At 42.8% G+C, this 17794-nt stretch overlaps 2 protein-coding genes across 2 annotated transcripts in view; one reads left to right on the forward strand and one right to left on the reverse strand.

Annotated features, from left to right (window-relative positions):
- Positions 1-2242: 2242 nt before the first annotated feature.
- On the forward strand, positions 2243-3365 carry LOC308095568 (tumor necrosis factor-like; the record flags this gene model as incomplete). The annotated part of the gene is made up of 3 exons (XM_080442622.1): positions 2243-2410; positions 2528-2621; positions 2860-3365. The coding sequence occupies 3 exons, from the start codon at positions 2243-2245 to the stop codon at positions 3363-3365; spliced, it is 768 nt and encodes a 255-aa protein (XP_080298748.1).
- Positions 3366-8454: 5089 nt separating this feature from the next.
- The window catches only part of gabbr1b (gamma-aminobutyric acid (GABA) B receptor, 1b), a gene marked incomplete at its 3' end in the record, with an annotated part of 46446 nt that continues 37106 nt past the window's right edge, over positions 8455-17794 (reverse strand). The window contains exons 15-18 of the mRNA XM_080442264.1: positions 14462-14589; positions 9650-9778; positions 9153-9296; positions 8455-8739 (exon numbers count right to left, since the gene is read on the reverse strand). Of these exons, the coding sequence (XP_080298390.1) occupies positions 8455-8739; positions 9153-9296; positions 9650-9778; positions 14462-14589 (686 nt within the window). The remainder of the gene's footprint in view (positions 8740-9152; positions 9297-9649; positions 9779-14461; positions 14590-17794) is intronic.

The raw sequence follows: 17794 nt of genomic DNA on the forward strand, positions 1-17794 counted from the left end.
AATACAATAATGTTTTAAAGTCCTCAAAACATAGGTTTTAACATCCTCAAGACGGAGGCGTTCGGGGGCGCGATAGTAAAGTCCCTGCCCACCCCCACGGAGGTTGTGGGTTCGAATCCACCGTGGTGCATCCGGCTTTGTCGGGGCGTCTATGTGACCACAATTGTCCCGTGTTCAGAGGAGGGAAGCCGGGCGGGGAGGGTGATAATTGTCACTGCATGTATTCCTAAGGTGGGGCGGCACCTGTCAGTGGGGAGGGTTGGGCGAGAGGAGTAGGACGAAGGCTCTACATCCTCCCAGTAGGGGCTCCTCACTGCAGGGGAGTCAGTAGGACACAACAGCATGTGACAAACACTGCAAGGCGGTGAAAAAGTTTTGGCTACTCAAAAATGTTCAGTCCTCAAAACATGTCTGAAAGTTTGCGTAAAATACAACTCAGATGATGTATTCTCACATCCCTCTCTATTGCCCTCATTTTGAGTGCAATTCCAGGCAGGGTTTTTCTGTAGGAGTTCTCCCCCTCCCCTTTCCGATGGTTTTGATTGTTGCTATCGGTATCGGTCTTGCTTTCTTGACACCATTGTTACAGTGTGTGAAAGTTCATCTAAGGACCGATTTGGTTTTCCGCGGGAAACGTTTCCTCGTAGAAACAAGACCTCATTTGAGTGTATTGTTCATTATCTATGCATTTTATACATATATTTTTACATGCTCAACACATGCACTCGCACACGCACGCACGCACGCACGCACGCACGCACGCACGCACGCACGCACGCACGCACGCACACACACACACACACACACACACACACACACACACACACACACACACACACACACACACACACACACACACACACACACACACAATAGAGTATGTATTTTATTCTGCACACAACCACAGCTCTTATAGACACAGCTAGTCTCTCTCTCTCTCTCCCTCTCTCATATATAATGAATATGAATATGAATATAATCTCTCAGTTACACCAACACTGTTATTGGGAAGAAGTTGACATTTATAAAGATCACTATATCCGTGTAAGGATGGGTGAATGAAAAGGAATGAAAGTGAAAGTCATTAAGAGAATGTCAAACTTATTTAGGCAATTGTTGATGATCTATGTATGTAAAATTAAAATTCAGCAAATCAATTATTTTCACGGGAGGGTACTACAAGATGCAGGGAAAAAAGGCAAATGTGGAAAACAATCTCTCTAACTGGCGGGTGAAGATACTGTATTAAAAAAAAAGGGACGGGAGATATTTAGAAGAGGGGTGACATTTTTATAATGAGTCCCCTACTCATTATAAAAATGATGATAAAAGTGATGTAAGATGGAGATTACATATTTTCTGAAACAGCCAGCCCGCAAAAAACATGACTGGGTTGTCAATTTTTTCATGTTTCTCTCTCTCTCTCTTTCTCTCTTTTTGCAGGTACACCAGAGATCCCACATGAGTAAAATAACTGATTTATTTTAATGGGTCACTGCTTAATATTATATCTCAACTTAAAACATTGTAGGGAATAGTATACAGAATAGGAATTAGCCAAACTCAATAATACCATTGGAATACTCTTAGAATACCCACAAAGATGAAAGGGAAACACGTTAGGGAACAAAGTACAGAAAAAGTTACTGTAGACAGAGATGTAGAGTCTTTGTGGTTTGTGTGCGTGTGTGTGTGTGTGTGTGTGTGTGTGTGTGTGTGTGTGTGTGTGTGTGTGTGTGTGTGTGTGTGTGTGTGTGTGTGTGTGTGTGTGCGCGCGTGCGTGTGCGTGCGTGTGCGTGTGCTGTGTGCTGTGTGTGTGTGTGTGTGTGTGTGTGTGTGTGTGTGTGTGTGTGTGTTCCATATGTACGTGAATGAGTCAGAAAATATGGTCTTTTCCCTGTGCCTATGTGTGTGTGAGAGAGAGCTTGTATTGAATAGAGACCTGAAGTGTGAAAACTGAAAGACAGCCACTCTCCACTCACTCACACTAAAAGTGACCTCACTGGAGTTTCCCCCTGGTGGAGATTCTCTATTAAAACGAGCACTCGCTGCTCAGAGTATCAGTTCAGTTCAGCAACTCCAGAGACGAAAAGAGCATCTTTCAGTATCCTCTGACACATTACCTGGCCGTTATTCTATTTTACACTCTCCAATCTCTAAAAAGCAAAGGACTAACACTTGGCTTGAAGTGGCCCTTGGACACCGTTTTTCTCCACTGAAAAAGACAAAGCGCTTCACAACAATGAAAGGTGACAACCCAGTGCTGTTGGACATGGGCCCCACCGAGACAGAAGAGGTTACTGTGACAAGGGAGCCGTCTACGCACAGCTATTGTTGGAAGAGGACTGGAGCCCTGCTGGCAATTACAATGTGTTTTGCTGCTGCTATCTTCTTCACCTTTTACTCCAAGGTATACATGAACAAATCTCTGAAGGATTATAACAGTTCATGGATTGAAATGTCCTCTTTCCTGAAATGAATCGCTGTTTCTAACTAATTTGTTTCCCCTTTTTCTTCTCTACTACAGGAACATCATCAGGCAGCAGAAGCTGACGATGCAGCTCTCCGCCACACATTGAGACAAATCTCTGGAACTGCAAGAGCTGCCATTCATTTAGAAGGTAAAAATATAGTACATATATATTCAGCATAACAGAACTGGGAATTAACTTGAATGATTAACAAACTGGAAAACACTTTAAAGGCAAGATTTGAGTAATTATTCTTTTTGAAGCCGTGCTCTGGGAATTAGTAGATGTTCAGTCAGTCAGTCAATGTACTATATTATGTATTTTATTAATGTCCAACCTCATTGTAACTCATATCTACATCTAACATCTTCCAACATTTGTCTAATAGGCGAATACAAACAAAACCTTGAAAAGCTGGAGTGGAAACAGGGGGTGGACCAGTACCATGCTGAAGGAGGCCTCAGATTGGACCATAATGAGATTGTGATCCCAAGGTCTGGACTGTACTTTGTGTACAGTCAGGCCTCGTTCCGCGTCAGCTGCCACCTTGATCAACACCTTGATGAGGACAACGATGAAGATGAGGAGGACATCGACAGCGCGGCAAGGAGGATGGTCCATGTGAGCCATGCGGTGAAGCTTTGGTCCCCTTCTTACGGGAACACTGAGGAAGACAAGAACTATGAGACCATACTGCACTCTGTTAGCACCGGCTGTGAAAAGAAGGCGAGCGACAACCCGGAAGCAGATGACAAGTGGCACGGTTCCATCTACATGGGGGCCGTGTTCAACCTCCACAAGGGAGACCGGCTTAAGGCGGCCATGAACAAAAAGTTCCTGCCTCTCCTGGACGAAAAATCTGGGAACACCTTCTTCGGTGTGTTTGCCTTGTGATGACAAACAGCTGATGATAATGTTGCAGATGGTGAGGCAGCTATAATGAAGTATAAAGTGTGTGGTGAAGGACTTAAACCTAATTGACATTTGATATGATGGCATATACTGTGGTGTCATACTGAAGCCAGATCTGTGTTCCATCACCACACCAGGTTTTATACCAACCCATGTTAACTGCAGCAGTTTGTCAATGGGTGTACTGTAGAATACCTAATGTACAACCATAGCTATCTCTATGGGTCTGCATTACAATAATATTACTGTATGTACTATGTACTTTCTAATTGTGATATTGTGATAATGTGTGTTGTTCAATGTATTTACTGCACACTAAGTGTGCCACTAGAGTTTGACAACAAAAGCTTCGAGAAGAGCTGCTGATCACTGATTCTAATTCATATCAAAGTAATATTTTATATATATTTTTTAACGTATTTATTTTTTCATGAATGTGCTGACCTAGCCTATTTATTTATTGTATTATACTATATACATTTTGATAGTATATGTTTGAGTTCAAACTATTTTGAGATATGTATTTATAATTGTTTACCAGTAGTTGTATTTATTATTCAAAATTGCACTTAATTCAGTTTGTTATTCGTCTCTTATTTATTTATTGTATTATACTACATAAATTGTGATAGCAGGTGTTTGAGTTCAAACAATTTTGAGAAGTTTTTAGTTGTATTTATTATTCAAATTTGCACTCGTTTCAGTTTTTTATTCATCTCTGTTTTAATTTATTATTGTTTATTGAACTCCTGGTGAGAAATGTCCTCATGGCGCCTGTGGCGCTGTGAAATAAAATATAAAATTCATGTTTGCATAACACTGAAATTATTTTACTTGCTATACGAATAAGGGCTAAAAATAAACTTCTCTAAAAGTTCAAAGATTCTGTCAGGCTGAAGGGGAACTAGATCGAGTCAAAAAGAGGATGTGGGGGGCTACTGAAACCAGTTAGAGGAAGGCTGTGGCTTACAGTGGAAAAACTACATGAAACCACGCAGCAAAGCACTGAAACTACCCACATACAAACAATCTGAGCCTGTGTTCTGACCTCTGCATTGTAATGCATACAGTAGGTGTACTGACTAGACTGCATTACCAGACTGAAGCGAGCAGTCCACTCAGTGGAGTGGGCGGGTCTATGGTCTGGATCCAGGCTATAGGTGTACAATAGTACTTTTATGTGTGTATGTATGTGTGTGTGTGTGTGTGTGTGTGTGTGTGTGTGTGTGTGTGTGTGTGTGTGTGTGTGTGGGTATCTAGGAGAATGTCAAAAAGAAACATTTTCACTTACCATGTGTTAATTGGCAATAAAGTGATATTCTTCTGATGTATGAGTTTTATGTACAGTACAGTATGGCAAAGTATGTAAAGCTGACACAAGTACAGCATTTATTTTATATATGGATTTGCTCGATTTCTTTATTAACCACTTTAACCTTATTATAGAGCCCAAGGGCTCTATACTAGGTCCACTCCTCTTTTCCCTCTACATCAAATCTCTTCACCGAAAATAGCTGATCCAAAAGCTTACAACGCAACGCAACGCGACATGAGCTTGTAGATCAACATGTTCAACCCAGAACATGAACACTAGGGTTCATGTGGTTAACCACTTAAACCCTATATACAGTACTTTGCTGACCGGTGTCCCCCTGTGGTCCACACTGGGCCCCTCTAATTCTTTCCCTCTATACCAAATCCCATTCCAAAAATAGTGGATTTACAAGGTCACAATTGTGTCATGTGTGTCATGTGTCTAAAAGTAGTCCATGTATTCTTGTGATTCACTTGTTATTTTCACACAGATTGCACACAACCCTGGACAGAATAAACAGAGAAAGTTTCACTTCCTAATAGCTACCCCTGAGTTTCAGAGACAGGGAACTTCCCCTTGAGTGCAGCCATGATGCATGGTGATGATGCACTAAACAGCATGGTCTGCTCCGGCAGTCCCCTACCTGCCTCTGCATGCTATAGCATACACCTCCTGTCCTCATTAACTCACTGGGAAACCAAGAGAGGAAAATATGAGGGGAGCTTAATGACTGGAACAATTGAACGTGTTCAAATTGTGAAAGACTCAGTGAGAGGCAGGTGATCCCAGTGAAGAAAGACACCATCTAGTGGTAACACCAGAGCTCAGCCTCTTGTCTGATTGATAACAGTAAAATCCTCAGAGTTAATTTAATTGTAAAAAAACAATCTCAGAGTTACAGACGCGTAAAATGGGCGTTTTGTGAAGATAGCACTGAGGCTTTTACAGTGAACAATTTGTTGTGTAGAACAGGAACCTGGTTGACCTTTCGGTTGTGATAATTCAGCCACCTTACCTTATAGAGATGTATAGTGGCTGCTCCAAATTCCACTCCAGTCAAATAATTCCATAATTTACTGTACCATGTCACCAAAGCCTGACTCAAAATCAAAGCAAATACAACATTTATGAAAAAAAAAATGAAAAAAAAAAGACTTTTATTTATCATATAATCAACCTCGCAATTTCAAATAATCTCCGATGTCAACTAATTACTGTATAGCATATAGAAATATATTTCAAATACTGTACCGCACGAAATACAGCTGGCATAATACGCATGTGCAAGATTATACAGCATCCCAAATTGTGATAATTTACAGCGTCAATATTGTGCATATCCTCAGGAACACGACTTGCATCTTCACAGCTCTGGGATTAAGACACCAACTGAAATACTTCCAGAGGTTACAGACAAAACGTACAATATTTACAGATGGACATTTTTAAAAGGATCACAAAGAGAGGATCCGGTGTGAGCACCGCACTGTACAATGTCCTCATGGTTAATACATTGGCGCCTCATAAGTAACTACTCAGACATTCATAAGTGCTCACAACAACGCACGTTAGCCACTGAAATGAGACACACTGTTCCACCACAGAAAGAGGGACATGAGGCCAGATCGAACGTCAAGCAAGGACGATCCGTAGCCTCGGGAAGAGGTCGTACAAGGCAAGCACTAACCTAGTTGCCGTAAGAGTTCATGAAGATGAAAGAGGTTCTTATGGGTATGTATTGCACTGTAAAAAAACAATCACTTTTTTTGTAAAAAATAAAGAAAGAAAAAAGTCACAAGAATCAGTGCAGTAAGACAGGCGATCCATTCCCCAAATACTGTAAATCAATACAGCTTCACAGCAAAACCAAGCTGGCTGCCATTTCAAGTAGGGACAAACGCAAACATCAAACAACATGGCACTCTCGCTTTCTACAATACCATGAAGAAAATCCACAGAAAGTATCTGGGGGAGAGCAACTTTCTGCCATCTGTGAAGTACCCTGAAAACTCCTATGCATTTGACATCGTTTTATGAAACAAAGACGAGGTTGTGAAAGCAGAACATTAACCAGAGTAGAAATGGTGCAGTGGTTTAGGAAGGGAAAGCTGATTTTGTTTTGGTTTTAAAATAAGCCAAAAAAACCCCAAAAAACTCACGTCTCGTGTCTACAAATGGCATGTACTGTAGTGCAGTACAAGACAGCTGCAGAAAAAAATCTGTAATGATTTGCCAACTGCTCTAACAATTTTAAAATGGTGGCCCTCTGAAGAGGCAACACTGACTTGTCAGGTGTTGTTAACTCAACTCAGACACTCCGAGGGTATTTTAGCTGACACTTTTACCAAAACTGTTAGATAATAGATAAGAGGAATGAAAAAGTAGAAAGTCAGTGACATATTTATGTGAGTCGATCGTGTGCAAGAGAATATATTATGCCTCTGCTCTGGTATGTTCTTCAGTGATAAAATGGTCCAGAGGGTCATCATTCAGTTTGACAGCCATTGGTTTATGCTGCAGTTTGACGTGTTCGCTTGCACAGACAGAATCCTATTTGGCTTGGTTATTTAGGAAAGTGGCGTCTGTCTGTTTGACCACCCATCTGACATGACATGTGAAAATAAACAGCAGCAGCTGTGGCCATAATTCACGCAAACTTAATGACCCCAAAAAATTAAAAAAGATAAAAAGAAAAAGCTTTTAATCAACGATTTTAGCCTCATGCAATTTATCGCCCAGCTCTTAATTCTTCGGCAATCACGCTTTGCGTTTTACGGATACCTCAGAGATCTGCGATGCTACCCACCTCATCTCCGCGTGGCTGTGCAGCTAGGATTCAGCTCTGAAATCAACACATCATGAGACCTGATGTGAGGACCAGAGGCTGATTTGTCCACAGTGTGTCGTCTACGCCGTGATTGGACAGATGTATTTACAATGCCGCAGCAGTCTCTTTGAACAGAGATCAGTAGCATTCTACAAAAGAACATGAACAAGATATAATACAAAAACAAAAGTTAAAAAAATGTTACAGGTTGTGTGGATACAACCAGTTACTTGTTGATAAGACTGGTGTGTTGTTATGATACTTCAGTAGTCTCTTCTTTTACCCTGCCTCTTATAGTTCAGTACATAGCACTATCCAAACACATTAGTAGAGGCCTTATGGTACACAATAAACATGATAAATGCTTTGCCATACAAATAGTGACTCTTTTGTCTCCCATTCTGAGCAATATATCCCATAATTCCAGATGGCATATCATAAATCATTTGCACACAACAGATGCAGAGTTGTATAATTAACTTGCAATCATAGAATGTACGTATGTATGCAGTAAAACTTTTTTCTCTCGGAAAAAGAAATATGGCATGAATACATTAATTGGACACAGAGAGGCGAGCGAGAGAGAGAGAGAGAGAGAGAGAGAGAGAGAGAGAGAGAGAGAGAGAAAGAGAGAGAGAGAGAGAGAGAGAGAGAGAGAGAGAGAGAGAGAGAGAGAGAGAGAGAGAGCTACACGTCGCCCCTGTTTACTCTCCAATGTCTTTGCGGTCATTAAAATACTTATTTTTTTGTTGTCTCTTGGTTTCAGGTCAAAGTTAGGATTTGCTTCCACTTATCTACCACCCTACTCTCCTTTCCAACCCCCTCTCTCCTCATTTCCTCTTAAACCATTAAGACTTATCCCTCTATCCTTTACCCCCCACTCTCTTCCCCTATGGCCCCCCACGATGCTGCTTCTCTCTCTGTCGTTCTCACTTATACAGCAGCTGGAGGCGGCTGGCGTGACAGTTGTTCCGACTGATCTTGCCGTCGGCCTGGTAGAGGTTGGAGGAGTTGGAGAAGGAGGGAGGCAGGGAGTGGTTGTCGGAGGAAGGGACCGGGTAGCCGGGCGGGGGGACCAGGGACTTGGGGTCGCTCGGATGGATGGGGAGCGGCGCAGAGCCGTGGTTCTGGACGGCGGAGGTGGGCCGCCTCCGCGATCGCAGGGCTTGTCTCTCGGAAAGCTGGTTCCTCAGCTCCGACACGCGTTCTTCTTTCTGTGCGCGAGAGAGGACGTGGAAAGAGGGTCACGTTCCAGCGTGAATAGTGAATGTTCTTTATGTTTTATACACAAAATAATAGAGAAGGAGTGTTTGCACGATGCAGTTTGAAAGAGATATATTTTTAAAGCGATGTTTGAAAGAGATGTAGTTTGAAGGAGATGGAGTTTGAAAGAGATGGAGTTTGAAAGATGGAGTTTGAAGGAGAAGACATAATGAGTTTGAAGGAGATGGTAGAAGACGTAATGAGTTTGAAGGAGATGGTAGAAAACATAATGAGTTTGAAGGAGATGGTAGACGTAATGAGTTTGAAGGAGATGGTAGAAGACGTAATGAGTTTTAAGGACATGGTAGAAAACATAATGAGTTTGAAAGAGATGGTAGAAGAAGAGCGTAGAGAAGCAGGTGACCTCCTGGATGATCTTCTGGAGCTCCTTGTTCTCTCTCTCCAGTTGCCTGGACTTCTCTTCATCGTTGTTGTTGGTGGACGAGCCTGTCTTCATTGTCTCCTGGGCGTCCGACTGCCATTCCCCCCGTGTGATCAGCCTCCGCATCTGTTACACCCCAAACAAAACACATGCACGCACATGCACAGACACACACACACACAGACACAGACACAGACACACACACACACACACACACACACACACACACACACACACACACACACACACACACACACACACACACACACACACACACACACATACACACACACACACACAAACACACACCAAGATAGCATGTTATTATGCAATATATTGTATTATTCCAGCCTGGACAAATTGAATCCATAATGAGAGGCCATTCATTAAAGGCTGACACTGATCTGGTCTCATTCCATCGTATGGGGGCAGAGCAAAGGACTGAAGGACAGACACTCGTTAATACTGTATGTCTTTACCTTGGGAACAAAGAGCACAACCAGGGTGATGTAGACGGAGAAGATGATGGCCAAGGACGCAAAGGCGAAGGACGCGTCCTGCTGGGAGGACAGGATCATCGTAACGGGAGCCGTGATCATACACAACACCTGGGAGACAGACAGAGGACACACACACACACACACACACACACACACACACACACACACACACACACACACACACACACACACACACACGAAAACACACACACACACACACACACACACACACACACACACACACACACACACACACACACACACACACACACACACACACACACACACACACACACACACACACACACACACACACACACACAGAGGGAGAGGCAGAGGGAGAGGCAGAGAAAAGTTAATTTATACTCTTCTTCTTATCTTCTAAGTGATTATTCTATTGATTACTTTTTCGATTAATCAAATAATTGAGAAGCATTTTTTTTTAATATCTCTTTTTAATATATGAACGAATTGACTTCAAATAATTTTTATAATCCACTAAAGATAGTTAGTCTGATTAAGCACTTGAGCCTTACGTTGTTGCACAACGGTGATGCGCAAAAAGGGAAAACCGTCTTCAATACAAACTCACAAAGCATCACGATACGAGGCGTTGTGAGCTTGTTGAATATCGATTATCTTGTTCAAATCAATTCTATTTTTAGAATCGATCAAATCGATTATAACCCTACCGACAAGAACTGATTTTCAAGCTAACGTGTCGCAATGCCATTGTGTAATGAGGATAAATTCATCTGTAGAGAGCAAGAAGAACGAGGGAAGGTCACGAGTGAGTGAGGGAGATAATGGGGGAACGAGAGATGATTGAATGAGAGGATGCAGGATGGAGGGAGAGAATGCCATGGAGAGATGGAGGGAACGAGAGAGGGTCAGGGGAGCGAGGGATAGAGATTGAAGAACGAGTGGTAAAATGAAAAATGAAAGAGGATGGGGGGGCGGGGGGGGGGGGAGTCGAAAATCAATACGCATTGATCAACAGTCAGTCATCTCTCTCCAATAGCTGCAAAATCCCATCCAGGCCGGCGAATGGAAAGAACGGAGGTGATATTTTTCTGTGTTGTGTCATTACTTACAGGGACAGGTCCCCAGGCCCCAGCCCACAGTGCGGTCTCGTGGCACAAAACACCATCCATTCATTCATTCAGGGCCGTTCCAATTCACTTCACCTGCCTCACTCAGGAAAACATCACTTACGCACACCGGCCACTCCCGGGGTGCAAACTGATCCTCTATAATTAATCAATAATTAATCTAATCTTTGTCTCCCTCTGGTGGGTGGGGTCCATTCAAGTAGTTTATTCCATAAATAGGTGGGAGACAATAATGACAGATGGCGGTGTTGGCATGTCATACTTCTAGGACACCGGCCAGGCCGCCGTTTATCAAAAGCAGACGGAAGGGAACAAAGTGAGGCTACATGGCAATTACTTGCATATTTTTCCACCCTGTACCAATTTGCAATCCTCCCACTAAGTTTAAGATTGAATTGGGTTTGACGCATAATGGATAATCCTAATTATTATACGGCACTGGAAATGAGAAACCAAAAAATCAACCAGATTGAATGACGCTCTAAATTAAAAACATAACTTTCCGTTCAGACATTAATGAGCTCTGCGCATATCACATGCGCAGAGCAAGTTAGGTCAGGAAACTCTTTGCAGTTGATGGCTGCTGACCATTGGTCGGTCTCAACTCCACGCTTCTATTCTAAACCAATCGCATACACTCTTCAATAACAGAGCTCAGCTGCCCATTTAAACGGGGAGGTTTGCATGGACCATTCCTTGCTTGCTGTCTGTGCTGCTGCTGCTTCTTAAGGGTGACATCGGTGTGCAACACAGGCATGCACCGAAAATTGCCGATTTACAAGCTCACGATACAACGCAATGTGAGCTTGTAGATCGACTAGTATTTTCGGTAAAAAAAAAATTATGATTTAGATTGCTGCTCATCCTCCACCACCCCAGCTACCACCTGTTGTTTTGGATCTGCTTTTATGTACTAGGGACAGATTCAGAGAGCCCCTATTTGGTATGGGAGATGCAGCGTGCTCCCTCAGAGTACCTAAAAGCAGATCCATTCATTGCCAAACCAACTAAATGTATTGCTCATTTTATATTCATTAAAAAGCTTTTAATTCAATTCATGAGTTGTCCCGAGTGAAAAGGATGATGGCATTTCGAAGCCTGACAGAATACCTTGCAATACAATGAAGTGAAATTGTGTTTGGAGTGAAAGGTTTGTGGCCGTTTCTAGAGGACACATTATGCATCTTAACTATGCATCGCTTAATCTCCTCATTGACGGGCAGACAGGGTCTACCAATTATAGAAAGACAGAAAAGTGAGGCCATTGAAGAACACTTGAGGGGTGAGTGAGCGACCAGAGCAATCTGCAACGTGCTGCGGATGGAATTAACCCTTCAGAGACCCCGTCACCACCACTACATGGTTAAATGGGATGAAACAGAGGACTCAAACTTAATTTATTGTCTGTTATACTACGGTGTCACACAACGAAAATACAGATCTACAAGCTTATAATGTGTCACAAGTTACAACGTTGTGTGACTAAGTATAAAACAAGTGTGTACTGTATGGTGGATGTGTTATAGTACTATATGTAATGTATGTGTATGTGAGTATGAGACTATGTCCGTGCATGGACATAGTCAGGTGAGCATGTGTTCATGTGCGAGAGTGTATGTGTTTGTTTGTGTGAGCAAGCAGTCTGTCAAGCCAGACAACTCTTCCACAATCTTCAAATGCTACAGAGAGCCTGGAAATAAACTCGCCTCATAAAAGCTGCGAAAGGAAGCTTTAAAATATATGTTTGAATTTCCATTTCTGTTAAGCAGTTAGATAGGCTTCGAGTCTCGACTAATAAGAAACTAACAGTAGGACTTATTTGCGTGACTGCAAATGTGAAATGGAAGTGGGGGAGGCCGGATATCGGCTTTATTTTCTACTAATTTTCAGCACTGTTGCATAGACTGACGGAAGCATTCGAAAATTGCGTGAGCCGCCATCTTGAGAGAGTGTGTGCGTGTGTATGTGTGTATGTGTGTGTGTATGTACAGTGTGTGTGTGTGTGTGTGTGTGTGTGTGCGTGTGCGTGTGCGTGTGCGTGTGCGTGTACGTGTGCGTGTGCGCGCAAGCGCGTGTGTGTGTGTGTGAGAGAGTACATGATTATACATGCGATGTATCTGAGGAGTGTTGACGTGTGACTGTATTCCTCCTAACGAGGAAGGCTGCATGCTCTCTTCGATTTTCTTTCCTTTCATTATCTTTTCTTACTTTTCTTTCCCTTCCCTTTTCTTCTTTTGGTTCTATCTGCTTTCTGGGCCACAGTCAGGTGCCAGAGGCTCTCTCAGTATGAGGTACAGTCATTTAGGTCAGAGCCCATGATGGAGCCGGCTCCTCCATCACTACGGGCTAGAAAGTGGGCTGCAGGTTGAATGGTGCCACTAAAGACTACAAAATGTGCTTCAACTGAGACATAAATGAAGGCAGAAAGGGAAGGAGAGAAACCAGCAGGCCTGCTGAGAGACAGACAGGGTGAATGACTAGAGGCCGATTGAAAGTGAAGGAGCGAGTCTGCAGACTTTAACCCATTAAGACCGGGAACGCATCTGTGTCATTTTAGATTTTAGCTATAACCATTATTTTACACTTTGGATATAAAAAAATAGCAGATATGCCGCATTATGAGCTTGTAGATCTGCTATTTATTCTTTTTAGTGTGAAAATGTATGCAAATCTTTGAATAATAAATCTTTGCACAAATGTTCACGATTTTTCAAACAAATAGCAGATATACAAGCTCATAGCGTGACACAGAGTGCCCCGCTATGAGCTTGTATATCTGCTATTTTTAAAAGGCCAAATAAATCTTGAAATGACACAGATGCGTTCCCGGTCTTAATGCATTAATATACAGTCTGAGAGATGCAGGCTACTGACAAACAGATTAACCCAGCTGCCATGAAGCACGACAACAAACGCAGAGTTCACACATGTACGCACACACAGTAGTGGAAGAAGTAGCAATACCACAGTGTATAAATCATCTCTTACAAGTCAAAATCCTGCATTCAAACATGTACATAAAAAATAGTACTTTACTTACTTTACATACACTTCCAAATGTAAAAGTACTAATTATGCAGAACGTCGCAGAAATGAGTAGTGTTCATCACTTTAATGTTGCAGCTGGTAAATGTGGGGCTGATTTTAATTACTCTGTGTGCTGCTGGGTATACATCATGAATCAGTTCATATAAGTTTTGTATTAATAAAAATAAATCTGCAAAGTAACTAGTAAGTAAAGCTGTCACATAATTGTAGAGGAGTAAAAAGTACAATATTTGCCTCTAAGTTGTGGTGGAGTAGAAGTATCATGTACAGTATGTCAAAAATGTTAAATACTCAAGTAAAAATTGTACTTAGGCTACATGTAAGTACAGAAATGTAGTAAATGAGTACACCCACACACAGTCACAAAGTGGGGTCCGGGTTCTCAAAGTGGGGTCCTGGGACCCCCAGGGGTCCTTGGGGGGGGGTACCAGGGGGTCCCCAGCAAAATGTGTTAAATAGCGTCACAATCATTATAACCACTTTATCCATATTTTATACTTTGGCCATTCAGAAATAGCAGATATGTATAATATTTTTGAGATGGGAGGTCCGCAGCCACATACATATCATTTTGGGGGTCCTTGACATGAAAAAGTTTGAAAAAACATATGTAGAGCAAGTAGAGACTCACAGCAACGTTGTAGATGGCCATCCCCACTGCACGGTGGTCGTTGATCTTCTCACTGGAGACTGACTTGGTCTCGTAAGCCAAGAAGATACCAAGGAGCAGCAACATCCCTTTGTAGCCGTACACCACACCTAATGATGAGTACATGTGCACAATCAGCACTTTTCACATAATATATACTGTAAACTCCCTTACGGGTCCATTTTTATACACTCAAAGCAGTGATGCAAATTGCCCTGCACCCTGCCTGCCATAATCTCATCAAGCTCTCACTATATAAGCTATATTCACTCCACTCATCGCCAGATAGTTGTACAGCCTTCTGTGGCACTTTTCCAGCTCTTTTCCTAGTGAACTTACTGTATCTCAGTGTAATCTTATTGTTTCCCAGTGTTACCTGTTCATGTTTTTCGTGTTAGCATGTTCTAGTTTTTCCTCCTGTGTTTCTTGCCTGCAACTCCAACTCGTTCCCTCTGCCACAGAACCATACTCACCTGCTTCACTGCCTGCATGTTGGATGTCTGCCATTCCTGCTTGCCTGCCTGCTCGTCTCGGCCACACGAGCTGGCCATACTTCCATGCCACCTACCCCCACTTCCCCTTCACTTGTGTGAATGAAAGCCTTTTAACGTGACTCGTTGTGTTCATGTCTGTCTTTAGGGTCTGCCAGTTTTCTAATCGTGACAGAACTATCTTGCCAGAATGGACCCGGCAGATTACAACAGGGTTAAGGAGGCTCTCACTAACCAGGGGCAGCGCCAGGTTAACCATGAGCACCTGCTTCACACTCTCGTTGAACAGACAAAGGTTTCCAACCAGTTGGCTGCCTTCATCGGTGCATAACCAGAGCCAGTTCAACCACCTGATGCTGCTGCCCCTGCACCTCCAGTCACCCCAGGCCCAGACGGAGCCCCATACATCCTCCTGCTAAATATTCTGCCAACCCAAACACCTGCAGAGAGTTCTTAACCCAGGTCCAGCTTGCCTTTAACACCCATCCATCCCAGTATGGACGCGAGACGGCCAAACTAGCCTATGTTGGACAACCCACTGCAGGCCCCTTCAGTAACCCTATATGAGCAGGTTCTCTTTCGGTCCAGTACTTCCCCTTGTTCGCCGATGAGCGTTGACAGGCTTATGACAATCAGATATGAGGACAGCAGGCCGGCCAGCAGCTACTAAGACTCCGGTCCTTTACCATGGAGTCTGGTTTGAATGACCAGGCGCTGCCTTCCAGAGTGAGGTCTGCAGGGCCATAGGAAGAGAGATCACTCTGAGAAAGGAGCAGCTTTCCCTGGATGAGGCGATAGCAACTGATTTCTGACCAGATGGATCAGTGGCAAGTTGAACCCGTTCCCCTTAGACCGTCAGCTTCCTCAGCCATTGAGAGCAGTAGGACCTTGCCAGCAGAGCCCAGACGTCCCGCTCCCCAAGCCTCGACCTCAGGTTCCCCGGGTGAGGAGCCAATGCAGCTGGCCAGGGCCCGCCTTTCACCAGACGAGTGCCTGCCTTCTGGCCTGCCGTGCCCGCATGCCTGCCTGCTTGCCTCGTCCTCACGAACTGACCTTGCTTCCACATAATCTACAGCCACTTCCCCTTCACTTGTGTGAAAACTTGTGTGAGTATTTTAATACAACGTAAACTAATATAATTTAATACAATATAACTAGCACATCTGCAGTGGTGCGAGGTGGTCTACCTGCACTTCCATTAAGAAATTTAGACCCAGGTGTTGGATAGGGCACCTGCTGGTTGACAAGTACTACTGCCTGAAGCTCATAAGGGCAATATCTCCCCCTGGCCACAGGGATTCCCCCTTTAAATATTTTACTATGTACTATACAATTGACATTTGATAAACTAAGAAAGCAGTAATTATTTATGCTATGAAGATAAATGCATTAGTACCCACAAAATCAACTTCTGGAAACAGATGGCAGGATAAGGATTTGGTATCTTATATTACAGATTGTGTGTTTTCTGTTTCAGCTCATATTTAGTGCATTAATGAATGTCATCACTGGATGTGGGGAAACTTATATACAGTATGATTCTGTGCACCATAACAGCACCTTCACCTGGGACATTCACTTGGGACATTCACGACAATGTGGGCTGTGATATTCCAGGTGCACTGGCACTGTATATTCTACTTATCACTCAGTTTATTGCAATCTTTTTGTAATGTTATAGGAAACTAGTATTGCATTGCCAGACGATTAGAGATCTTCACCGATACATCTGGGGACTTTGAAATGTAAGGTAGTTGCCATAATGGCAGCAAGAATAGACAGTAACAAACCTACACCTACTGCTTTGCAAGCCAATCATGTCACCACCCCAATATGAAGCGTCACCCTAAAGATTTTGAATTGGTTCTGCAACGCAGTTATTATTTGTAAACTCAACAATTGTTTCCACAATATTTTAACAATAAAAGCTGGGAAACTATCCTCAGTCTCTAGTTAAGCAAAGAATGCATAGAGACTGACTTTTATGTCTAATAGGACACAGTCCACGAAACACAAATGTTTTGGCATTAAAGGGACTACACCATGAATTTTAACCTCCAAATCTGGGGTTTTCTGTAAATTGGTCTCAAAACAGGCCAAAGTGATTTGCACCCTGACGTGACGTCACGTCAGGGTACAATACCTCCCGTTTTTCTTTCTTTCTTTTTTTCTTATTTTTGTTTTTTTTACTTTTTCCACAAAGAACCAGGAGATAACATGCATATAAACTGGCTTAATAGCGCCCCGTGCCAAACAGGACAATGTGGTATTGCAGGTGAAAGTGCTTTATAAGCCAGAGAGAAGTTAGTTGGAATGAGTACATCTGAGGCTTGATTTAGGCTCAAACCTTTTGAAAAACGTTTGAGGGACATAAACAATATGATATTAAATATATATATATATTTTTTAATTCATGGTGTAGATCCTTTAAGTTTGTGTACCTCAGTATGTGTACAAGTGTGTTTTCAAGACCTGTTGGCAATCTATCTCCCCGCTGCATTTACTGTAATCTCCACCACAAGCTTCCTGTAATATCTCATCCAATTATTTGTGCAATCTTCCTTTGAAGGCATAAAGGAGGTGCACTTTACTATTACAGGTGCACTTAAAATGACAAGCAAACTGCATCTCCACTGGTTTGATAAATAATCTACGTGCAGAATGTGGCCGGAATGAGGTGCAAAAATGAAATTAGCACTTTGCTCCTACTCCACCGGCACAACACAAAGAGAGTTCAAAAGTGTCCTTTGTGCCAGTAGGCATCAGGCTCCACAAGCCTGACCCCCATATGTTCTGTTTTGTTCTATGGGATTACTGACTCCTG

The sequence above is a fragment of the Gymnoscopelus braueri genome (assembly GCF_963280865.1).
Source record: "Gymnoscopelus braueri genome assembly, chromosome: 11".
Taxonomy (NCBI): Eukaryota; Metazoa; Chordata; class Actinopteri; order Myctophiformes; family Myctophidae; genus Gymnoscopelus; species Gymnoscopelus braueri.